This window comes from Pleurodeles waltl, chromosome 6 (genome assembly GCF_031143425.1).
Source record: "Pleurodeles waltl isolate 20211129_DDA chromosome 6, aPleWal1.hap1.20221129, whole genome shotgun sequence".
Classification (NCBI taxonomy): Eukaryota; Metazoa; Chordata; class Amphibia; order Caudata; family Salamandridae; genus Pleurodeles; species Pleurodeles waltl.
In genome coordinates, this window is record NC_090445.1 from 1524187280 (window position 1) to 1524213587 (window position 26308).

General features: G+C 48.1%; 1 protein-coding gene across 1 annotated transcript in view; it reads right to left on the reverse strand.

The window, feature by feature from the left end:
• The window catches only part of LOC138301783 (taste receptor type 1 member 1-like), a 90411-nt gene that overhangs the window by 14649 nt on the left and 49454 nt on the right, over positions 1–26308 (reverse strand). Inside the window, exons 3-5 of the mRNA XM_069242285.1 lie at positions 24789–24866; positions 19900–20730; positions 15116–15322 (exon numbers count right to left, since the gene is read on the reverse strand). Coding sequence (XP_069098386.1) covers positions 15116–15322; positions 19900–20730; positions 24789–24866 — 1116 coding nt within the window. The remainder of the gene's footprint in view (positions 1–15115; positions 15323–19899; positions 20731–24788; positions 24867–26308) is intronic.

Below are 26308 nucleotides of genomic sequence, written 5' to 3' on the forward strand. Positions count from 1 at the left end.
AAAATCCAAGCCAAGGAAGGGCAGGAGCCAGGCAGCTGAGAGAGTGTGCAGAGAGACCAAAAGATAACAGCCTGATTTTTTAGCCTTGTTTACAGCTAAGCTCAGAGGAAGAATGCTCTGCAAATGAAAAGGGAAGCTTTTCTGGACAGGATCAGGAAACAAAGTAAAGAAAAGTCCCCTACAGACCAGATAAACAGGACGAAGCGTAATTATACAGTAGTTGGTCCCTGCTCCAACACGGAAGAACGCGGGACAAAGAGACATGACTGACCAGTAGCAAGCAAGGATTTTTAAATGACAGTGAAACTAACAAATGAAATAACTGGAAGCCCACTGAAGAAGTATACTTAAAAGTATACAAAAGGTCATACGCTTACGCTCAACCTAAAAACCAGGGCTGGTGTATCACATCGCACATGGACCGGGGAAACTTGGCAGCCATGCATTTTCTCTTGAAAGCTCGCTCTTTCCAATTATTCATGGTCTTTCTCACTCTCCATCTCCCTTCTCGACCTCTAACCACTTTAACTCCACTTACTCCCCCCACCCCTTTCTTCCCCTCTCTCCAGTGCTTACTTTGTAAATAAAAACGTGCCAGTGCCCAAAGCTCTCCTCTGAACAAGCAGCTGTTGCAAGTAAATGTGAGAGCACGGAATACTGAGGCGGCAAATCCTGAAGCCATCTTCGGCCTATTTAATCCATTTATAATCCCTCCCTGCCCCTTCAGCTCACTCTGGCAGCTTTCTGCTTTCTCCCTTTGTGACACTTTTTTCTTTTTCCGCCGACTTGTCCATGTGTGTCTTTTGCTCACAGTAAATGCTTGCGCACAAAAATAAGTGCCGGCCCTCAAAAATAAGCACCGTGCCCTGCACACGAAAGCTCCGGCTCAAATTAAGCACTACCTCTCTCTTTCTTTGAAAGCCCCGGTACCAGCTGCAATCAACTTCGGGAGCTGGCAAAGCTACAGAGGCAACAGGGAGGTCAAAACCGGCCTTCAACGAACTGGGGAAATGACCGGAGGAATAACATGCTTGTCTAGACCTGAGCTGAGGAGAAAGGCTCATCAAGACGCATCCGTCATTGCTGGTGGCTGAGGCAAGAAGGCCTGCTGTTGCGGCAGCAAATGCGGCCTTGTGGTGGAGTGACGCTGCGGTGACGATGCTTTAACAAAGGTCCGCGTCTCTGTCTCGTCCTCGGCAGTGCCAAAGGGCACGAATAGGTACTACAACGGGGCTTATGTATATTGCTCTTTTATCATCCAGACCGTTGTCTGCCAGATTGTTCCGTCCTGGTGCGCACTCGCGTGCTCAGACCAACCACGTATCTTCACTAAATATCTCGTAGTCACTCTTGAAACTGCAGTGCTTTCCAGCTCCAGGCGTGTTGCACTGTGAAGAAATTCATAGAGAAAGGGCGACAGCTTGCAGAGGCCTAGAGAAGGGGCAGCTCTCATTTTCATAGGGATGAAAACACAGCTGCCAGTTAAGGGCATAAGAAAAAAGAGATAGCTGTAGATAGAATAACTTCGGCATAGACTGACAGTTGTCACTACATCAGAGGCATCAGCAGCTGACACGAGGGATGAGACGGAAGTTAACATTTCCGTGCATCTGGTACGAGAGGGCCGAGGAAAGCAGTGGCAGCTCCCACTTTAGTGCAAAACACAGGAGTGAGAGAAACGAGCTGCTGAGAGAAGGACTGACACTCGGTGTATTAGAATGGGTGAAAGCTGTCAGCTGTCTAGGCCAAGCAATCATAGAATTAAACTGCATATCATATACATAGGAAAGGAGACATCTGGCAAATTCATTGGAAAAGAGTGATAGCAGTCAGGTGCATAAGGAAGGGAAAGAGTGACAGCAGCAAGGTGCATAAGGAAGGGAAAGTGACAGCAAGAAGGTGCATAAGGAAGGGAAAGAGTGACAGCAGAAAGGTGCATATGGAAGGAAAGAGTGCGAGTAGTCAGGTGCACAAGGACGGGACATGTGATATCAGAAAAGTGCATATTGAAGGGAAGAGTGCCAGTAGTCAGGTGCACAAGGAAGGGAAGAGTGCCAGCAGTCAGCTGTATAAGGAAGATAATAGTTTCAGCAATCAGGTGTATAAAGAAGGGAAGAATACGAGCAGTCAGGTGTATAAGGAAGGGAAAGGATGACAGCAGTCAGTTGCATAGAGAAGGGAAGAGTGCCAGTAGTCAGTTGCACAAGGAAGGGAAGAGCGCCAGCAGTCACGTGCATAAGGAAGGGAAGAGTGCCAGCAATGAGGTGTGGAAGGAAGGGAAAGAGTGATAGCAGACAGTTGCAAAAGGAGGGGAAGAGTGGCAGCAGCAAAATGCACAAGGAAGGGAAGAGTGCCAGCAGTCAGGTGTATAAGGAAGGGAAAGAGTGACAGCAGTTAGTTGCAAAAGGAGGGGAAGAGTGGCAGCAGTACGGTGCATAAGGAAGGGAAGAGTGCCAGTAGTCAGTTGCACAAGGAAGGGAAGAGTGCCAGCAGTCAAGTACATAAGGAAGGTGAGAGTGCCAGCAGTCAGGTGCATAAAGAGGGGAAGAGTGACAGCAGTAAGGTGCACAGGGAGGGGAAGAGTGGCAGCAGTAAGGTGCACAAGGAAGGGACGAGTGCCAGCAGTATAAAGAAGAGAAGAGTGTCAGTGTTCAGGTGCATAAGGAGGGGAGGAGTGGAAGCAGTAAGGAGCACAACGAAGGGAAGAGTGGCAGTGGTAAGGTGCACAAGAAAGAAAAGAGTGCCAGCAGTCAGATCCATAAGGAAGGGGAGAGTTCCAGCAGTCACGTGCAAAGAGAAGGAATAGAAAGGAAGAGTGCCAGCAGTCATGTGCATAAGGAAAGGAAGAGTGCCAGCATTCGGGTGCACAAGGAAGGGAGAGAGTGGCAGCAGCAAGGTGCACAAGGAAGGGAAAATTGCTAGCAGTCAGGTGCATAAGAAAGGAAAATGTACCAGCGTCCAGGTGCATAAAGAAGGGAAGAGTGCCAGCAGTCAGGTGCATCAGGAAGGGCTCCAGCAATCAGGTGCACAAGGAGCGGAAAGAGTGCCAGGAGCAAGGTGCACAAGGAAGGGAAGAGTGCCAGCAGCCATGTACAGAAGGAAGGGGAGAGTGCCAGCAGTCAGGTGCATAAGGAGGGGAAGAGTGGTAGTAGTAAGGTGCACAAGGAGGGGAAGAGTAGGAGCAGTAAGGTGCACAAGGAAGGGAAGAGTGCCATCAGTATAAAGAAGGGAAGAGTGCCAGCAGTCAGGTGCATAAGGAGGGGAGGAGTGGCAGCAGTAAGGAGCACAAGGATGGTAAGAGTGGCATTATTAAGGTGCACAAGGAAGAGAAGAGTGCCAGCAGTCAGATCCTTAAGGAAGGGGAGGGTTCCAGCAGTCAGGTGCAAAGAGAAGGAAAAGAATGGAAGAGTGCCAGCAGTCATGTGAATAAGGAAGGGAATAGTGTCAGCAGTCAGGTGCACAAGGATGGGAAAGAGTGGCAGCAGCAAGGTGGTCAGGATGGGAAGAGTGCCAGCAGTCAGTAGTAAGGCGCACAAGGAAGGGAAGCGTGCCAGCAGTGAGGTGAACAAGGAAGGGAGAGAGTGGCAGCCGCAAGGTGCACAAGGAAGGGAAGATTGACAGCAGTAAAGTGCATAAGAAAGGAAAATGGGCCAGCATCCAGGTGCATAAAGAAGGGAAGAGTGCCAGCAGTCAGGTGCATCAGGAAGGGAAGCGATCCAGCAATCAGGTGCACAAGGGACGGAAAGAGTGCCAGCAGCAAGATGCACAAGGAAGGGAAGAGTGCCAGAAGTATAAAGAAGGGAAGAGTGCCAGCAGTCAGGTGCATAAGGAAGGGGAGGGTTCCAGCAGTCAGGTACAAAGAGAAGGAAAAGAAGGGAAGAGTGACAGCAGTCATGTGCATAAGGAAGGGAAGAGTGACAGCAGTCGGGTGCACAAGGATGGGAAAGAGTGGCAGCAGCAAGGCGCACAAGGAAGGGAAGAGTGTCAGCAGTCATGTACATAAGAAAGGGAAGAGTGCCAGCAGTGAGGTGCACAAGGAAGGGAAGATTGCCAGCAGTCAAGTGCATAAGAAAGGAAAATGTACCAGCGTCCAGGTGAATAAAGAAGGTAAGAGTGCCAGCAATCAGGTGCATCAGGAAGGGAAGCGCTCCAGCAATCAGGGGCACAAGGGACGGAAAGAGTGCCAGCAGAAAGGTGCACAAGGAAGGGAAGAGTGCCAGCAGTCATGTACATAAGGAAGGTGAGAGTGCCAGAAGTCAGGTGCATAAGGAGGGGAAGAGTGGTAGCAGTAAGGTGCACAAAGAGGGGAAGAGTGCCAGCAGTAAGGTGTACAAGGAAGGGAAAAGTGCCAGCGATATAAAGAAGGGAAGAGTGCCAGCAGTCAGGTGCGTAAGGAGGGGAGGAGTGGCAGCAGTAAGGAGCACAAGGATGGGAAGATTGGCAGTAGTAAGGTGCACAAGGAAGAGAAGGGTGCCAGCAGTCAGGTGCAAAGAGAAGGAAAAGAAGGGAAGAGCGCCAGCAGTCAGGTGCACAAGGATGGTAAAGAGTGGCAGCAGCAAGGTGCACAAGGAAGGGAAGAGTGCCTTCAGTCATGTGCATAAGGAAGTGAAGCGTGCCAGCAGTGGGGTGCATAAGGAAGGGAGAGAGTGGCAGCAGCAAGGTGCACAAGGAAGGGAAGATTGCCAGCAGTCAAGTGCATAAGAAAGGAAAATGTACCAGCGGCCAGGTGCATAAAGCAGGGAAGAGTGCCAGCAGTCAGGTGCATGAGGAAGGGAAGCGATCCAGCAATCAGGTGCACAAGGGACAGAAAGAGTGCCAGCAGCAAGGTGCACAAGGAAGGGAAGAGTGCCAGCAGTATAAAGAAGGGAAGAGTGCCAGCAGTCAGGTGCATAAGGAGGGGAAGAGTGGCAGCTGTAAGGTGCACAAGGAGGGGAAGAGTGGCAGTAGTAAGGTGCACAAGGAAGAGAAGAGTGCCAGCAGTCAGGTGCATAAGGAAGGGGAGAGTTCCAGCAGTCAGGTGCAAAAAGATGGAAAATAAGGGACGAGTGACAGCAGTCATGTGCATAAGGAAGGGAAGAGTGCCAGCAGTCAGGTGCACAAGGATGGGAAAGAGTGGCAGCAGCAAAGTGCACAAGGAAGGGTTCCAGCAGTCATGTGCATAAGGAAGGGAAGCGTGTCAGCAGTCAGGTGCACAAGGAAGGGAAGAGTGCCAGAAGTATAAAGAAGGGAAGAGTGCCAGCAGTCAGGTGCATACGGAAGGGAAGAGTGGCAGCAGTCAGGTGTATAGGGAAGGAAAATGTACCAGCGGCCAGGTACATAAAGAAAGGATAAGTCCCAGCAGTCGTGTGCATAAAGAAGGGAAGCGTGCCAGCAGTCAGGTTCACAAGGAAGGGAGAGAGTGGCAGCAGCAAGATGCACAAGAAATGGAAGATTGCCAGCAATCATGTGCATCAGGAAATGAAGAGTGCCAGCAGCAAGGTGCATGTTGGACCTGGCTTTTTGACAGGGACATCCCCAAACTTTTTGCCTCCTTCCTCCTATTTTTTCTGACCTGTTGTTGTTGGCTTTTGACCTCTGGGCACTTTACCACTGCTAACCAGTGCTAAAGTGCATATGCTCTCTGGGTAAATTGTACTACTGATTGGTTTATCCATGATTGACTATTGTGCCACCCACCTCAGTAGCCCCTTAACTCTGTCTCAGGCCTGCCATTGCAAGGCCTGTGTGTGCAGTTTCACTGCCACTTCGACTTGGCATTTAAAAGTACTTGCCAAGCCTAGAACTCCCCTTTTACTACATATAAGTCATCCCTAATGTGTGCCCTAGGTAACCCCTAGAGCAGGGTGCGGTGTAGGTAAAAGGCAGGACATGTACCTGTGTAGTTATATGTCCTGGTAGTGTGAAACTCCTAAATTCGTTTTTACACTACTGTGAGGCCTGCTCCTTTCATAGGCTAACATTGGGGCTGCCCTCATACACTGTTGAAGTGGCAGCTGCTGATCTGAAAGGAGCAGGAAGGTCATATTTAGTATGGCCAGAATGGTAATACAAAATCCTGCTGACTGGTGAAGTCGGATTTAATATTACTATTCTAGAAATGCCACTTTTAGAAAGTGAGCATTTCTTTGCCCTAAAATCTTGTTGTGCCCTTCAATCCACGTCTGGCTAGGTTTAGTTGACAGCTCCTTGTGCATTCACTCAGACACACCCCAAACACAGGGTACTCAGCCTCACTTGCATACATCTGCATTTTGAATGGGTCTTCCTGGGCTGGGAGGGTGGAGGGCCTGCCCTCACACAAAGGACTGCCACACCCCCTACTGGGACTCTGGTAGACAGGATTGAGCTGAAAGGGAACTTGGTGCATTTCTTAGAGACTCTTTGAAGTCACCCCCACTTCAAAGGCACAACTTAGTATAAAACAGGGCCTCTGCCCTACCTCATCAGACACTTGCTGGAGAAGAAACCTGAACCAGAAACTACATCCTGCCAAGAAGAACTGCCTGGCTGCTCAAAGGACTCACCTGTCTGCTTTCTACAAAGGACTGCTGTCTTGCTGTTGCCCTGCTGCCTTGCTGAACTCTTGTCTGGCTGTGAAAGTGCTCTCCAAGGGCTTGGATAGAGCTTGCCTCCTGTTCCTTGAAGTCTCAGGACCAAAAAGACTTCTTCCTTTCACTTGGACGCTCCGTGCGCCGAAAATTTCGACGCACAGCTTGTTTCGCGGCGAGAAAAACGCCGCACACCGACGCTGATCGACGCGACGCCCTCGGGACGATCGAGACTTCGACGCACAACCTCGCAAGGACAAAGCCGCCCGACTTTCCAGGGGAAATCGACGCGACGCCTACCGTGAGTGCGAAACTTTGACGCACGGCCTCGCAAGGACAACGCCGCCCGACTTCCAAGGAGAAATCGACGCGACGCCTGCCGTGAGACCAAAATTTAGACGCACGGCCTCGCAAGGACAACGCCGCCCGACTTCCAAGGAGAAATCGACGCGACGCCTACCGTGAGATCGAAACTTCGATGCGCAGCCCCGCAGAACGACGCGCAGCCGGAAAATAAGCAGGAGAATCCACGCACAGACCCGGGACATCTGGTAATCCCCGCGATCCACAAAAAGAGACTGTCTGCGCGCCGGAAAACGACGCCCGACTTCCCCGCGTGGAAAAGAACGACGCAAGTCTGTGTGTGCTGAGAGGAAATCGACGCACACCCCCCTTTTTCCACGCATCTCTTCTCCTGTGGCCCTCTGAGGAGATTTCCCACCAGAAACCAGGTACTCTGTGCTTGAAAGACACTTTATTGCTTTTTAAAGACTTAAAGACACTTAATATCGCTTTTCAGTGATATCTTTACAAATTCGTATTGCAACTTTGATCGTTTTGACCTACAATTACCCAGATAAATATTCTATATTTTTCTAAACACTGTGTGGTGTATTTTTGTGGTGTTATACTATGGTGTTGTATGATTTATTGCACAAATGCTTTACACATTGCCTTCTAAGTTAAGCCTGACTGCTCGTGCCAAGCTACCGGAGGGTGAGCACAGGCTGATTTTGGATTGTGTGTGACTTACCCTGACTAGAGTGAGGGTTCTTGCTTGGACAGAGGGCAACCTGACTGCCAACCAAAAACCCAATTTCTAACATTGGTGATCAGCGGTGAGGATAGGACTTGTGTTTGTGCAGTGACATACAGTAGCTAAGTATTTCACTACCTACCCACAGTTGAAGGTCAACTTGATTTTTCATCTTTTTTGGCTCTTGGTTCTCTGATGTCCTCCTGGATATACTATTGATATTTTGGACTTTGGATTTTGGTTTTTGCTGATAAGATCTTATCAAAATGGGATTGTGTACCTACTCATTCTTTGTTCGTACTGACCACCTCACTAAGGCTGACCTAAGGAAGCTTTGCAGACAATGGGGCCTTCCTGTAGCAAGGAGATCTACTAAAGCGGAGATGATCCATCACTACATAGTCTGGGGGGAGGAAAGATGGGCGGAGAGAGAGGCAGCAAGAAACCAAAGGACTAAGTACCCCTCAGATGAGGAGGAGGACTACGCACATGAGGAGGAAGACTACTCAGATGAGGAGGAAGACTACTCAGAGTTGGACAGTGACCCAGAAATAGATGAATGGCTCCGAAGTCAAAGGCGACAGGAGCAACAATTAGAGGAGTATCTTGCAGAGGTTGAGGCAAAAAGACTCTTAGCCCTGGAAGAAGAAAAGATTGCAGCTCAAGAGCTGAGCTGTAAAGAGCTGAAACTGGAGGCCGGAAGGGCTGAGTCCAGTTCAGATGGTGGCAGCAAAAATATTGCATCTAGTACTGCTGAAGAAGGGCACAAGCCCAGAGATGTGGTGCCCAACTTGAAGAAGGGAGTTGACACCCCCCAGGCAGTTCAAGGGTATGAGGTAGTTCCCGTTATGCACAGGGTCCCTGAGAAGGATTGGGGAACTGGCACAGGGAGTCATATTCCTACTGGGGGGAGGGACACTTTACTGACTCTAGCAGAGAGTGACAGAGAAAAGGGTTCCCCCCTTGTGGACGTCCTGGATATAGAGTGTAGAGACATCCCAGAAGAGTTTGGGTTGAGTGTCAGGGACAGACAGATACTGTCTCACCAGTCTCAGGAGGGTGAAGTAGAGTGCTTTTCCAAGGTTGAGTTACTGGGTGGTTGGGTGAAGGGTACTGTGGTTAATACATGTGAAGGGCAGAGTGATGTAATTGCTGGAGAGCATATGTCTGGTCCTTATTTTCCAGAGCTACGCCAACACCAGGTGGAGTGTGAGTTCTCTGACCCCAGGGAACTTACAATGGAGGCAGACTTCTGGGTGAGTACCAGAGAGTCTGAAGAGGCATTTGGGGGTGCTCCTGAAGGGAGTGGTCTAGGTGGTTCCCAACCGAGTGTGGTGGGAGAGGATTGTAGTGTCCCAGGTAGGTCCCAGGTCCTAGAGGGTTCCATGAGGGAACACCAGGAGGGAAGCCTAGCCTGTACCGTAGGGCCACCTTTTGAGGGAAGCCCCGCAGTGTCAGAAGAACTTGGGGGGGTGACTGTAGCCAGCATCCCAACAGTTCTGGTGTCTGGCAGTACCCCTCCTAGTGAGGGGGTGCAGAAGTCCAGACATAGGGTTGAGAGGGGGTTGCAGACCCCAGTGGAGGACCTTGAGAGTCAGGGGACAGCTCTGAGAGCAGAGCCCCCCAGGAATGACCCAGGTGAAACCGTTTCTGGTTTGGGGGAAACCCAGACTCTGCCGGATGGGCAGAGGTCGGGAGACCTGTGCCAACCAGACTCTTGTGTGGCCCTTGGGGACGGTGTGTCCCTTATGGGGGGTGAGAGTGCCCCCCAGGAAGTCCTGGCATGCCAGGCAAAGATTCAACCTCAGGGTGGTGACTCTGGGTTGGATACCCAGGTTCAGAGGTTAAACTCTGACCTGGTGGGAGGTAGAGGTGCCTCCCAAGAAGTCCTGCTGTGCCAGGCAATTGTCCAACCTCAGGGTGTTGACTCTGGATTGGATGACCAGGTTCAGAGGTTAAACTCTGACCTGGTGGGGGGTAGGTGTGCCCCCCAGAAAGTCCTGGCGTGCCAGGCAATTGCCCAACCTCAGGGTGGTGACCCTGGGTTGGGGAACCAGGCTCAGAGGTTAAACTCTGACCTGGTGGGAGGTAGGTGTGCCTCCCTGGAAGTCCTGGCCTGCCAGGCAATGGTTCAACCTCAGGGTGGTGACTCTGGGTTGGCTAACCAGGTTCAGGGGATAAGCTCTGACCTGTTGGGGGGTAGGCGTGCCCCCCAGAAAGTCCTGGTGTACCAGGCAGTGGTCCAACCTCAGAGTGCTGACTCTGGGTTGGATAACCGGGTTCAGAGGTTAAACTCTGACCTGGTGGGGGGTAGTTGTGCCCCCCAGAAAGTCCTGGTATACCAGGCAATGGTTCAACCGCAGGGTGGTGACCCTGGGTTGGAGAACCAGGCTCAGAGGTTAAACTCTGACCTGGTGGGAGGTAGGTGTGCCTCCCTGAAAGTCCTGGCCTGCCAGGCAATGGTTCAACCTCAGGGTGGTGACTCTGGGTTGGATATCCAGGTTCAGAGGTTAACCTCTGACCTGGTGGGGGGTAGGTGTGCCCCCCAGAAAGCCCTGGTGTACCAGGCAGTTGTCCAATCTCAGGATGGTGACCCTAGGTTGGAGAACCAGGTTCAGAGGTTAAACTCTGACCTAGTGGAGGGTCAGTGTGCCCTCCAGGAAGTCCTGGCGTGCCAGGCGATTGTTCAACTTCAGGGTGGTGACTCTGAGTTGAATGGCCCAGTTCAGAGGTTAAACTCTGACCTGGTGGAGGGTCAGTGTGCCCTCCAGAAAGTCCTGGTGTGCCAGGCAATTGTTCAACCTCAGAGTGCCGACTCTGGGTTGGATAACCGGGTTCAGAGGTTAAACTCTGACCTGGTGGGGGGTAGGTGTGCCCCCCAGAAAGTCCCGGCGTGCCAGGCAATTGTTCAACCTCAGGGTGGTGACTCTGGGTTGGATACCCAGGTTCAGAGGTTAAACTCTGACCTGGTGGGAGGTAGGTGTGCCTCCCAAGAAGCCCTGCTGTGCCAGGCAATTGGCCAACCTCAGGGTGTTGACTCTGGGTTGGATGACCAGGTTCAGAGGTTAAACGCTGACCTGGTGGGGGGTAGGTGTGCCCCCCAGAAAGTCCTGGCGTGCCAGGCAATTGCCCAACCTCAGGGTGGTGACCCTGGGTTGGGGAACCAGGCTCAGAGGTTAAACTCTGACCTGGTGGGAGGTAGGTGTGCCTCCCAGAAAGTCCTGGTGCGCCAGGCAATTGTTCAACTTCAGGGTGGTGACTCTGAGTTGAATGGCCCAGTTCAGAGGTTACACTCTGACCTGGTGGAGGGTCAGTGTGCCCTCCAGGAAGTCCTGGTGTGCCAGGCAATTGTTCAACTTCAGGGTGGTGACTCTGAGTTGAATGGTCAGGTGCAGAGGTTAAACTCTGACCTGGTGGAGGGTCAGTGTGCCCTCCAGGAAGTCCTGGCGTGCCAGGCAATTGTTCAACTTCAGGGGGGTGACTCTGAGTTGAATGGGCAGGTGCAGAGGTTAAACTCTGACCTGGTGGGGGGTAGGTGTGCCTCCCAGGAAGTCCTGGTTTGCCAGGCAGTGATCCAGTCTGAGGGTACAGACCCTGGGCTGGAAGACCAGGTTCAGGGTGTCCCTCTGGACCTGGAGGGAGGGGCTACTGATAACAGTGCCCCTACCATGTTGTCTTCTGAGGAGGCCACTCCTAGTTGGAGGGTGTTGGACCCCAGAAGGGAGGGCAGGGGGAGGGAAGCCTCACCCCGGGCACTAGTCCAACCTGAAGGTACAGACCCCAGGTTGGAGGGCCAGTTGCAGGTTAACAGCCCTGCACTGGTGGAGGAATGGTACGGGGTGACTTCTATAAGCACCCTGACCATGTTGGACTCTGGGGGTACCGCTCCAGGGGGGAGGGTACAGAGCCCCAGAGGGGAGGACCAGGTTCAGGCTGTCATCCCTGACCTGGTGGAAGGGAGAGTGGTTAAAGGGTGCCCAGCACCTGGGGCTACCGCCCCCCACTCTCCACAGCCACAGTGGTGGGAGAGCTTTGAGAGGCCTGGGGCCTGGCTCTCATCTCTGACAGCTGTCAGAAACCACTGTGGCTTGCTGTCCGGGTGGACAGAGTTATCCCTGGGGAGGGGACAAGTGTCACACCCCGGGGGTAGAGTGGGCAACACCACTGTGTTGGTCATGGTGGTACTATCCTGCTCCTGGGATACATCTGTGAGCAAAGTAAGGTTAGGTGCTGCACAGATGGGATCCGCAGGTAAGGAGAAAGGTTCCCCATGGGTTGGCTTAGTGGGCCCTGAGAGTATGGACAGAGTGATCCAATTGGAGTCAGGAAGGCGAAGAACTGGAGCATGCCCCTGCTGTTGTGGGCCTGGGTCCTTGTTCTGTCGCCTCAAACAGGGAAGTACATCAGGATAGTGATTGTTCTCCCCTGGCTTTAGGCTGGTAGGGGGTCATGTTGGACCTGGCTTTTTGACAGGGACATCCCCAAACTTTTTGCCTCCTTCCTCCTATTTTTTCTGACCTGTTGTTGTTGGCTTTTGACCTCTGGGCACTTTACCACTGCTAACCTGTGCTAAAGTGCATATGCTCTCTGGGTAAATTGTACTACTGATTGGTTTATCCATGATTGACTATTTAATTTACTTGTAAGTCCCTGGTAGAGTGCACTACATGTGCCTAGGGCAGGTAGATTAAATGCTACTAGTGGGCCTGCAGCACTGGTTGTGCCACCCACCTCAGTAGCCCCTTAACTCTGTCTCAGGCCTGCCATTGCAAGGCCTGTGTGTGCAGTTTCACTGCCACTTCGACTTGGCATTTAAAAGTACTTGCCAAGCCTAGAACTCCCCTTTTACTACATATAAGTCATCCCTAATGTGTGCCCTAGGTAACCCCTAGAGCAGGGTGCGGTGTAGGTAAAAGGCAGGACATGTACCTGTGTAGTTATATGTCCTGGTAGTGTGAAACTCCTAAATTCGTTTTTACACTACTGTGAGGCCTGCTCCTTTCATAGGCTAACATTGGGGCTGCCCTCATACACTGTTGAAGTGGCAGCTGCTGATCTGAAAGGAGCAGGAAGGTCATATTTAGTATGGCCAGAATGGTAATACAAAATCCTGCTGACTGGTGAAGTCGGATTTAATATTACTATTCTAGAAATGCCACTTTTAGAAAGTGAGCATTTCTTTGCCCTAAAATCTTGTTGTGCCCTTCAATCCACGTCTGGCTAGGTTTAGTTGACAGCTCCTTGTGCATTCACTCAGACACACCCCAAACACAGGGTACTCAGCCTCACTTGCATACATCTGCATTTTGAATGGGTCTTCCTGGGCTGGGAGGGTGGAGGGCCTGCCCTCACACAAAGGACTGCCACACCCCCTACTGGGACTCTGGCAGACAGGATTGAGCTGAAAGGGAACTTGGTGCATTTCTTAGAGACTCTTTGAAGTCACCCCCCACTTCAAAGGCACAACTTAGTATAAAACAGGGCCTCTGCCCTACCTCATCAGACACTTGCTGGAGAAGAAACCTGAACCAGAAACTACATCCTGCCAAGAAGAACTGCCTGGCTGCTCATAGGACTCACCTGTCTGCTTTCTACAAAGGACTGCTGTCTTGCTGTTGCCCTGCTGCCTTGCTGAACTCTTGTCTGGCTGTGAAAGTGCTCTCCAAGGGCTTGGATAGAGCTTGCCTCCTGTTCCTTGAAGTCTCAGGACCAAAAAGACTTCTTCCTTTCACTTGGACGCTCCGTGCGCCGAAAATTTCGACGCACAGCTTGTTTCGCGGCGAGAAAAAGCCGCACACCGACGCTGATCGACGCGACGCCCTCGGGACGATCGAGACTTCGACGCACAACCTCGCAAGGACAAAGCCGCCCGACTTTCCAGGGGAAATCGACGCGACGCCTACCGTGAGTGCGAAACTTTGACGCACGGCCTCGCAAGGACAACGCCGCCCGACTTCCAAGGAGAAATCGACGCGACGCCTGCCGTGAGACCAAAATTTCGACGCACGGCCTCGCAAGGACAACGCCGCCCGACTTCCAAGGAGAAATCGACGCGACGCCTACCGTGAGATCGAAACTTCGACGCGCAGCCCCGCAGAACGACGCGCAGCCGGAAAATAAGCAGGAGAATCCACGCACAGACCCGGGACATCTGGTAATCCCCGCGATCCACAAAAAGAGACTGTCTGCGCGCCGGAAAACGACGCCCGACTTCCCCGCGTGGAAAAGAACGACGCAAGTCTGTGTGTGCTGAGAGGAAATCGACGCACACCCCCCTTTTTCCACGCATCTCTTCTCCTGTGGCCCTCTGAGGAGATTTCCCACCAGAAACCAGGTACTCTGTGCTTGAAAGACACTTTATTGCTTTTTAAAGACTTAAAGACACTTAATATCGCTTTTCAGTGATATCTTTACAAATTCGTATTGCAACTTTGATCGTTTTGACCTACAATTACCCAGATAAATATTCTATATTTTTCTAAACACTGTGTGGTGTATTTTTGTGGTGTTATACTATGGTGTTGTATGATTTATTGCACAAATGCTTTACACATTGCCTTCTAAGTTAAGCCTGACTGCTCGTGCCAAGCTACCGGAGGGTGAGCACAGGCTGATTTTGGATTGTGTGTGACTTACCCTGACTAGAGTGAGGGTTCTTGCTTGGACAGAGGGCAACCTGACTGCCAACCAAAAACCCCATTTCTAACAGTGCACAAGGAAGGGAAGAGTGTCAGCACTCATGTGCATAAGGAAGGGAAGCGTGCCAGCAGTCAGGTGCACAAGGAAGGGAGAGAGTGGCAGCAGCAAGATGCACAAGGAATGGAAGATTGCCAGCAGTCATGTGCATCAGGAAATGAAGAGGGCCAGCAGCAAGGTGCACAAGGAAGGGAAGAGTGTCAGCACTCATGTGCATAAGGAAGGGAAGCGTGCCAGCAGTCAGGTGCACAAGGCAGGGAGAGAGTGGCAGCAGCAAGATGCACAAGGAGTGGAAGAATGCCAGCAGTCATGTGCATCAGGAAATGAAGAGTGCCAGCAGTCAGGTGCACAAGGAAGGAAAATGTACCAGCTTCCAGGTGCATAAAGAAGGGAAGAGTGCCAGCAGTCAGGTGCATCAGGAAGGGAAGCGTTCCAGCAGTCAGGTGCACAAGGAACGGAAAGAGTGGCAGCAGCAAGGTGCATAAAGAAGGGGAAGAGTGTTAGCAGTCAGGTGCACAAGGAGGGCAAGAGTGGCAGCAGTCAGGTGACTAAAGAGGGGAAATAGCGACAGTAGTGAGATGTATTAACAAGCCGTGCCAGCTGTCATGTCTGTAGAAAAAAAAGTAAAGTGAGATGTGCGATAAAGGTGTCATAGCATTCAGCTGCAAAGAGAAGGAGAAACATCAGTCAGGTGCAAAGGAAAGCAACAACGCCATCACATGTGTGATGATAGAGTGACATATATCTGGTAAATACCGAAGAAGTGATGGACGTCAGGTGCACAGTGAATGAATGCCGTGGATGTCAGCTCTATGATTATTTGGGTTGAACTTACCTTGTTTCTGTCCCATTTGATGAGAGAGTCATTGATGGTCAGATCTCCATTGAGGGGCTCGTATTGGCCAATTGTTTGAAAACTGGCACCCTGATTAGTCCAGTCCCAGGCCAGGATCTCATACCCAGTAGGGGGATCTCCATTTTCATCAAAATAGATGGGCTGTCCATTCAATGTGAAGTTTATATTCTTCAACTCCCGGAGAAGCTGCAGGCACAGACATCAAACCATTAAATGGCAAATAAATACATAAAGGAGCACACAAGAAAAGCTCAACATGAATGCGTGGTTCTGATTCGTGAATGGCAACATGAACAAGGCTGGGGTCTGAGAGCTCTTTGACTTTCGGATATGGAGAACGAAGATGGCATTGACCTATCTCCAGGACTCTGAAGCACGAAAGGCTCTGGGTGCCTAGCAGTCAAGGCAGGGGCATAACGAGGACCCTTGCAGACCCTGAAGCCCAGGGGGACCCCAGTTCTTCAAGGGTCTATATCAGGCTAAAGCTTATGAATATATGTGGGATCTAAGAGTCTTAGGCCCATATTTATACTTTTTTCGCACCGCATTTGCGTCGTTTTGTGATGCAAAATCGGCGCAAACATACAAAATACAATTGTATTTTGTAAGTTTGCGCTGCTTTTACATCAAAAAATTACGCAAATGCGGCTCAAAAAAAGTATTACTATGGGCCGTATGGTCTCCACAACCATTCTGCAAGGTGGACCCATCAATGCAGGGTACGTCTGGGTCGAGGCTGCAAGAGACTGCAATATAGATGAAACTTAGTTTACCCAAGAAAAAACGTTTCTGGGTTGAAAAGAAACACAGGCAAATATGCTGCTTGATATGGTGACAACAACCTCACAGTCTTTCAATTTGCTTCGCTAATAGATTCCAACCCAGGATGAAATCTAACCTGCTTCTCCCTGTAGTACATCACAATATCGAGGTCAAGAATATTGACCTGCACATACATCAATTTCAGACAGTGGTTGAAATGGGTGGGATCGGAGGGGAACAACATGCCCCTACATTTCTGATTTATGGAAAACTGTTCCCCTATTTTTTTGTAAAAAGACAACCGTCCCAGGACCATTGAGTCTGAAATTATAAATGCACTTCAGCTGAAGCGTCATGCAGTGAGTCTCCTGTACTGTGAAACCAAAGCCGGGAAGACAGCTAAACAAACCTTCCTGCCATTGCATCTGCTTCCCTGAAAGAAATGCAAATGTGCACGAGTGCAAATGGTTGGGGTAATCTACAAATGTAAAGGATGCTTGGGAGCCGGTACTGGCTGTAATTGATTGAATCACTCATAGCTTTGGATGAGAAAGATTTATTTTTGAGTGGTAGTGCAAAGAGTTAACAACTGAGCTGTGAAGTGCTTGCTTTTAATTGAATTTGTATTTATATAGCGCTTACTACCCCTGAAGAGGTCTTGAAGGGATTGCCATGTAAATACAAATGTATTACATACAGTCTGGGTATTACTAAAATCTATATTTTGAAAGCACCCTTTTATCTTAAAACTTTTAGTGAATTTTGTAGCAGTCTATATTATACTGTGTATAATGAATACATATTTGCATATGCTCTAACCTTGTAGCACTAGAAATACACAAGTGACTATTCTCTACTGCACCAACCATGATTTAATTCTGTGGCTCTCTTGTTACACACAAACCTCTGCAGCACATTAATTAAAAGATTTATAATGTACTAGGTTTCCCACTAACAACTTAGTTTTATTTATTTTTCATTTAAGCTGCATGTTATTTTGTATGTAGCTACCAGATGGTGATAGTCCAAAAATGTACAGAGTATTTTGTTTTTTTAGTCACACCTTTGACCTCGCCCTCACCCTCACTGATCCCACCCATTGCATGGAACACCACAGTTCCCATACTTTTTTAATGCACTTCGACCACTAATTTCAGAATATCGATGACCAATATATTGTTAAGGTAAACATGCATAGGTAAATATAAATTTATACTCCACATTTATTTACCTTAACAATGAGTTGTTGGTGATAGTGTGGAGTCAATATAAATGCAAGTCAACATTTCAACTTTGATATCATGGTAGACTACCGCTCTCCTTATCCTACGTGGGGTCAATCTATGAAACATTTGTATTACAAGATAGAAGGGTATTGTTATGCAATCTGTAGTGACCTATGGGAGATTTCCACCATAGTGGCTGGGCTTTTTCCTTACCAAGATGAGATATGTCAGCCTCACAGAAAGCGTCCTTAGTGGTAGCATTTTGTGCATTATGCTTCGTTAATGTATGAGTATATTGACCTTTGAAATGGAAAGACAACCAAAATACTTGAAGAACTGCATTTCCCAGTGGTGTGAGGCAAAATAATGGGACCCTACTTTCCCCTGAAAATGAAGAGAGGAGCACCTGGATACCTACCTCCTGAGGTGAAGTTGTCAGATCTGAGGGCTCACTAATGTTGCCTCACAGATGTACAAAGGCCTTGAGCTGAAAGGAAAGCATCTTCGAAAGTGGTAGCATCCCAGGACGGCTGGGTGTTCACAGCACACCTTACACCTCTAGAAAAACCCAATTCTGAAGATACAGAAGGTGATTTATTCTTAAAAGTAACAAAGGTGAGAGTTCCCGCATAACGGAAACTGGTGAAATATCTAACTCTCATCTTGAGGTGACCAATATGTGTCTATAAGAGACACTGTGGTCATCGTGGCAGAGGTAGACCAGAATGTCTTTCAAAAAGTGACAATGTAAGAACGCATCATCCAGAGGAGGCAGGTTAGAATATCTATCCAACAGGAGACAGGTGGAAGCACCCTACCAACAGAAGACAGGTTATGAAAATCCACTTAGAGGAGAAAAGTGAAGACTGGTAACTGAGGGGAAGTGTGAGAATATCCTGCCAAGAAATGACAACTTCATACCCTGATGGAAAAAGAACACATTTCAGAGAGGAGATAGATGTGAACACCGTTGAAAGAGGAGACAGGTACTACCTTTCCACCTACTGCTTAGAAACACAACTTTCATGCAAGTATGCCCCCTAGTTGCCCAAACTGTTCTGTGACTTGTTACCTTGCTACATGCTCAGCTCATCTGTGAATAGTTTTCTAGACTGCCTATGTCTCTATGTATCGATGTACCCTTGATTACATAGGGGGTCATTATGGCCCCGGCGGTCGGTGTAAACGTGGCAGTAGTACCGCCAATAGACTGGCAGTACATACCACCACATTATGACATTGGCGGGTTGGCTGAAGCCAACCCGCCAATGTACCACACCGACCGCCATGGCGTAGCAGAGGCCGGTCTGTTGATAACAATCTTCAACCCAGCAGCCGCTGCTGTACCGCCAGCGGCATTTTAACCCTGCCTACCGCCATGGTTTTCGTGGCGTTCGTAACGCCATGGAAACCATGGTGGTAGGCCCACCAGTGACAGGGAATTCCATCTCTGTGACTGGTAGGAGACCCATCCACTCCCCTTACACTCCCCAGATGCACCACCCCTCCATCCACGCTCCCCTCTTCTAATCCCCCCACACATGCACACTCGCAGGCACACACCACACATTCACACACTCACTCACACAGGCATACATACATGCATCCATTCATTCATGCATGCATCCGTACACACATTCGTACTGGCACTCAGGCACGTATTCACATTTCCATTCATACACACATTCTCACACATGCACACACACAAACAACTCCACACACATTTGCATACATGCACACTCACACATTCATGTACACACCCCCACACACAAAACCCCCACCCCCATTCCCTTTCGGAATCCCAACTTACCTGTATCCAGGGGGTCTTCCGGCAGGGGACGGGGAGCTGCTAGCACCAGCAGCGCCTGCTAGCAGAACACCGCAAGCCCGTTTTAGTTTTCATAATACGGCTAGTGGCAGTCTACTGGGGTGGCACTGCTGGTGGTAGCCGCGCCACCTTAATACCGTCTGCCAGCATGGCCACAGCCGGATTTCCGCCCTCCTTGTGGCGTTAATCCAGCTGTGGTCATATTATGAGGGACGGCTGTTAGCCGTGGCGACGGTCTTTTGGCGGACATTGCCACAGTGGTAGGCAGCACTTACCGCCAAGGTTATAATGTGGACCATAGTGTTTGATACCATATGCTCATATTGGCAGCTTTATACCATGTTACATTAACTTCCTGTTTTATTCTTCTAGTCCTGCAAACCATAGGCCAGTTGATGCTTCTGCTCTGACTGTTCAGCGCTCTGAAGCTTGATTTAGCTAGTTCTTGCGACATGTAGGACAATAAATAAATACATCTACAGACTAGGGCAATATGGTATGTTGCAACTTTACAGCTAACAGCCTGTTTTGGCCTTCTCCTCTTTCATTTATGAAGATTGGCTTATGTGGCTTTCATTAGCACACTCCACACCTAACATTGACATGGGCATCACATTAGAGGGAGGATGGCTCTGCATACTTGGGTGAGTAGCACTGCTTGTTCGTATAGCTGGCTTTACCTGTTGTGGAGAATGTTCATATCCCAGATGATATCAGTACCTGTACACATGTTTATATGTGTCCTTTTGGCAACCAAGGGGATATTGCTACATGTTCCCGAGTCTTCTCCTATGTACCAGGATAATATAGTGGCTAGCTCATTGGTTGTTTGCTAATATATTTCCAGCCACGCTCTTCCATGCCTGGTGTATACAGTCTAGCCCTTCATGCATCTGCTATTTCCTAGTAGGTGGGATACATCTACCTCTTCATGAGCCTTCTATTACCTGCCAGGGGAAGACATTGTTGCTTGTGTTGCACTTATCCAGGTTGCAATCCAGTAGTCTGTGCAGCCCTTGTGCCAGGGCATAGACAGCTGCATAGGAGGTGAAGGATTTCCTCCTTTCAGGTGGGCTCCAGATCAGCGGGAGATCATCTAAAGTGAGAGTGTTGCATTTGTGGCAGTTTTGATAACACCCTCTTTGGAACAAGCCCCCACTAACTTGATGTTCTTCTAGACCAAAGTAACTGATTGGCAGTACATCTCCATGAACTTGACCTGTGGAATCCAATGCTCTGGAGATGAAGCTCTTGAAGCCGGGCATAAGGACCTGCTTCACTGCAATGCCCAGCACAGTGCCAATGCTGTGTATGTTGTCAATGAGAGAAATGTGCATGCTCTGTACCCAGGATTCACTGGCGACCCAGACTTTTCCTGTTATGTTCTGCTCTATCACAATGGAAAAGAACATCTGTAGGTACTCAGGCTCAGAAAAGAGCAAGGTGACATTGACGGCTGATCTACTGAGCTGGGAGACAATCTCTTTCACCTTTGGAGTGACCGAGGTGCCCATGAAGGGGTTTCCTATTCCTTCCTTTGGGATATGAGCCTTGTAAGCCACGCAGATACCAAATTTTGGAGCCAGGGAGATGAAACGATCCACACCCTGCCTCCCATACTGACTGTCACTGCCTAATACTGCAATCCAATGCCATTTGAAGTGCTTCACCAGAAGGGCCTGGGCTTTGGCTTGATTCCAGTCATTGGGGATGGTACGGAAGAAGGATGGGTAGCGGTTCTTCTGTGCCAAGATTTCACTTGAAGCACCATAGCTGACCTGGGGAAAACAGAAATGGGTTTTAGGTAGCACTGAAGACACACTGTTTGACAACTTTAGGAATATGTTCTTCCAAAAAAACTGTCAAATACTTTTTGCAATCCCCTTGTGATCTCCCCAAGTGTTGCCTACACAACCAAAATTACCCTCATAAACCCCCAACAGGCCTTCACCGAGTCACATATGGATGACAAAATATTCCCATAGTCCCTGGGAATAAGCTGAGTGATGTAGCCATTGCCCTCCCATGGTGACAGCTGACCGATCCTGCTACCGCCATGTGGAAAAATAGAATCACATGGCTAAAGTGCATCTGGTAAGCAGACCTCTTCAACTGTTGGCAGTCTGACTGAAAAATTACGTGGGTGTTCTGGCAGCCAGTAAATGGGGCTGAGACCTGCTGGAAGCCATTTCTCCAACAGATCCTGAAAGTCATGTCAATAGTGATAATAGAGACAACACATGCCTAAACATGCTCTGTTATTCCATATAACATAGGCCAACCTACCAGGTGTACTTATGTCTACTGAACTACAGGAAGAACTGTTTTGAGAGTCCCATGGCAGCCATGGCTGCTTGTATCGTGTTCATTCTAATTAGTAACTCCAAAAACATCTGTTCATTTTTAACACCTCTAATTGCATCACTTCGAAACTGAAGTGTGTCTCACTGAAATAAATTAATACAGTGATAGTGTAAAAAGCTCACTCAGGCCCATATTTATACTTTTTGACGCTAAACTGCGCTAACGCAGTTTAGCGTCAAAAAATTTAGCGCCGTCTAAAGCCATTCTGAAGCGCCATGCGGGCGCCGTATTTATGGAATGGCGTTAGCCGGCGCTAGCAGACCGGCGCTGCCTGGTGTGCGTGGAAAAAAACCACGTAGACCAGGCAGCGCCGGCGTAGGGGGAAAATGGCGTTAGGGCGTCTTAAAATGGGGCAAGTCAGGTTGAGGCAAAAAAATCGCCTCAACCCGATTTGCGCCATTATTTTCGACGCCCAGACGCCATTTAAATGACTCCTGTCTTAGTAAAGACAGGAGTCATGCCCCCTTGCCCAATGGCCATGCCCAGGGGACTTATGTCCCCTGGGCATGGTCATTGGGCATAGTGGCATGTAGGGTGGCACAAATAAGGCCCCCCTATGCCACCCGAAAAAAATTAAAAAATATAAAAAATTATACTTACCTGAACTTACCTGAATGTCCCTGGGGTGGGTCCCTCCATCCTTGGGTGTCCTCCTGGGGTGGGCAGGGGTGGCAGGGGGGGTCCCTGGGGGCAGGGGTGGGCACCTGTGGGCTCATTTTGAGCCCACAGGCCCCTTAACGCCTACCCTGACCCAGGCGTTAAATAGTGGCGCAAATGCGGGGTTTTTTGACCCGCCACCTCCCGGGCGTGATTTTTGCCCGGGAGTATAAATACGACGCATTTGCGTCGCCGTCATTTTTTTGACGGGAACGCCTTCCTTGCATCTCATTAACGCAAGGCAGGCGTTCACGCAAAAAAATGACGCTATTTGCCCATACTTTGGCGCTAGACGCGTCTAACGGCAAAGTATAAATATGGCGTTAGTTTTGCGCCGAATTTGCGTCGAAAAAAACAACGCTAATTCGGCGCAAACGGAGTATAAATACGGGCCTCAATGTTTTGTTTCGTACAGGTGAGATAAAAATAACAGTCAACAACACAACTTAAGTAAAACAGATTTCCAATATGCATGGGTGAAATAGTAATTACACCAGAGTAACTGGAGTACTTTCAGTAATTACATAATACTCTTGTGATGCGAAATTACAAAAATTGTGCTAGCTTGAATAATTAAGAGTAATTTGGGCCAAAAATCCTACCACAGGAGCATAGGAACAATGAACTAAGAGAGCGAGCGGCTGCTAGCTACTGCTGTTCGTGTTTGTGGCATTTAGTGCTAATTTCTTAGTGCAAAACTCTGGCCATTTTGGATAAAAGGGTGCATTTTGCACTAAGAAAATACAAGTAAATGGTGGACTATGCTTTTGACATAATTACACAGAATTATGAATAATTTAGAGGTAATTATGAGTAATTACGCTAGAGAGAATTACGCAAGTTACGCCTTCTGCCCACCCCTAGTTTCCAACGGAGACAGTAAAGAAACCCCTTACTTCCAAAGTCCAAACCACAAACTTGCCAGCCAGTACCCTAAAAGTTTAACCATATAACCAAATGCCTAAGCTTGTACATGCACTATACCATAAACTCTGATATTTAACCACATCCTATTAATCCCTGTACGCTATACCATTAACCACTATCTCATAACCCTTAACTCCTTAACACATAGCCCCCAACCAATAATCCTATATCGTAAACCTATAACCCTTAACCTCTATACCCTATACATATATGTAACTAATCCTTGGATGTTAACAGTTAACCCCATAATTCCTAACTTTTATATTTCGATACCATAGACACTTAAATCCGAACACTTTTATGCTATATACTCAAAACTTAACCCTACATTCTTAGCCCTTTACTTTATTCCATTGACCCATACCCCACAATCTTAACCTATATACCCTTAATCTCATATACACAAAATGTGTCCCCAAACACTAAACGGTCCGTGTTACTTAGAGTTTTGAGCCGGCACGTTTCTGTGAGCCTATAATGCAGTATTCCTAGTCAGAGCCAGACCCTTGGATCCAGGAAACATGGAAAAGTATTAGAAATAGACCAGCTTAAACTGGTCAGGTGACTACCATCTTTTGCTGTCCCGATTAAGAGCCCATATGAATAGTTTTAAGCGGTCGAAATGTTGACTTATTGGCTTCCACCCATATCACTGAGTGTTGGACTGTAAAAACCAAAATGTCTATATCATTGGGTTTCTAAGAAGTCTTCTTGTCCTATGAGTAGAGATGTTGTGTACATATTGTAAATATCGCCAGTGGAATATATGTTGGCTATTGTTTGGCTCACTCACTTGCACATGCACTGCACTGTCACTTTGAGCACCTGCATTGTTTTGCTTGTTTATTATACAATACATTGATCACTGGTGAAAGTGTGTTGAATATATTTGGAAATTTGGATCATATAGTTTAGTCACAAACTGAATGATTCCTAGATGGAACACAGTTGTTTGTGACCGTTTTTGTGTGAGGGCATGGCCCATTACCAGAGAGACCAACCCTTCTGGTTTTTTAAAGAAAAAAAGTATCACTCACCGTAGTCTAGTGGGCTTCTAAACCTCTGGGGGTAAAATGACAGCAACCCCACCAAGTCGTCCCAGGCAGGACTCAGTAAAACTGTTCATTTTTTAGGGATGGCACCACCTGCTTTGCCCTAAGGACCAGCTCCCCCCCCAAAATATTCTTGGTGTCTTGTGGGGGGAACCCTGCTTGAGGATCATGGTCACAAGCAGGGATCCATTAGGGAGAGGTACTGCTGGTAATCAGACATTGTTCATTCTCGGGGCAAAAATCAGTTTTTGGAAAATGGCGTGAAACTGAGACTGAGAGTGATTGAGACACTTCAAAGACAAGAACACCTTCCACTGATATCCATAAAGTTTAATTCACAGCCTCAAATGTTTATCACTGAAATTTCTTCAGTTCTAATTATTCACAGCAAAATCGTTGACACACATTTATTTTGTTACTGCTTAGAAGTATTGCCTAAGCCGATAGGTCTGGCTTGTTTTAGGGGTAGGTCTACTTTTGTATTATATGTCTGAATGCAATAAGAGAAAATTCACAGAGACACTCAAATTCCGGTCAGGTGAAGTACTTCGTAAAGCACAAGACTTAAGCTTTCATGTCTTATGCTTTGTCATTAATTACATTGGCCACACCTCCTCGGATTACTAGTTAGCTTCTTTGGCCACACCCCTTTCACAGATCACACACCCATTTTATCTGACATAAAGCTGTGAGGACAGGGCCTTTCAGATCTGGTCTAGCCATCAGCAGAGGACTCTAACCCTATATGACGACCCAGGCACCCATTATGTACTCTCAATTTGATGTCATATGTCCGTGCTAGCCGGTGGTACTTCTCCCAGTATTGAATTACATACCTGGACTTTAAGGGCGGCTATTTCACCATCAAAGTAGTTCTTCACACTTTGGCTACAGCCACTTTGGTGCAAAAGGCTCTGTCGATTGGATGAATATTTCATAAACACTAAAAATTATCAGCACTGCCTCAACGGAGGTTGTAAGCCTGCCAACATGACTGATGGAAAATCCTAAAAGCAGATACTGTTAATCCAAAATGATTTCATTAAAATACATTTTAATTGGATTGTCTATTAATCAGAAAAGTATACTCTGTTGGAATTTTGGAATTTTAAAGCACGCTGTCTGATGTTTATGCCAGGATTTTGCAGCTACATTCTACAAATAAATAAATAAATAGATAAATAGAGCATAGACATGAAGATGGTAGCATGTTAAATTTATATGCCTAGAAATCAACTACTGATCTTGAGAGTTGATTTTCTGGGAACGTATTTTCAGCCTTATGTTTTAACCATTTGATTTCCTGGGAATATAACTTCAGCCATATATACTAGCCATACATTTAGTCATTTATTCACCTCAATTTTTTCATGTGCCCGATTGGTTTCTAGCAAATGGCTGTATTCAAAGTGACTGCAAGCATGGGTGTCAAGGAAGAGGGTGCGAGGGTTGTTTGAAGGTGGGATTTCACTGACCTGTACAGCATCCATTTTAGGACATCCTCATTCCTCACTTCTCATCCCTGCTTCTCATCAATCATCCCTACTTCTCATCCATCATACATCATCCATACTTCTCATCCATCATCCCTACCTCTCATCCATCATACATCATCCCTACTTCTCATTCATCATCCCTACTTCTCATCCATCATACATCATCCCTACTTCTCATCCATCATCCCTACTTCTCTTCCATCATACCTACTTCTCATCCCTGCGTCTCATCCCTGCTTCTCATCCATCATACATCATCCCTACTTCTTCTCCATCATCCCTGATTCTCATCCATCATACATCATCCCTACTTATCATCCCTCATCCATGCTTCTCTTCCATCATCCCTACTCCCCATCCATCATCCCTACTTCTCATCCATCATCCCTGCTTCTCACCCATCAAACATCATCATTACTTCTCATCCATCATCCCTGCTTCTCTTCCATTATCCCTACTTCTCATCCTTCATCCCTACTTCTCATCCATCATACATTATCCCTGCTTCTCATCCCTCATCCCTGCTTCTCATCCCTACTTCTCTCCCATCATCCCTACTTTTCTTCCATTGTTCCTACTTCTCATCCCGCATCCCTGCTTCTCATCCCTACTTCTTATCCATCTTCCATCATTCCTACTTCTCATGCCTCAGCCATCATCCCTACTCTCATTCCTCATCCCTCAGTCATACCAACGCATTTTCAGTTTTGTGAAACATACCTTCACACTGATTGGCTGGCAACGGCCAATCAGAGTTATGAGAGATGCCTGCATTCTATTTCACTGAAAAACAGCCTTCTCATTGCATGTGCTGGGTGAAGACAGATGAGAGGAAATGCAACTGTGTTTGTTTCCAGTGA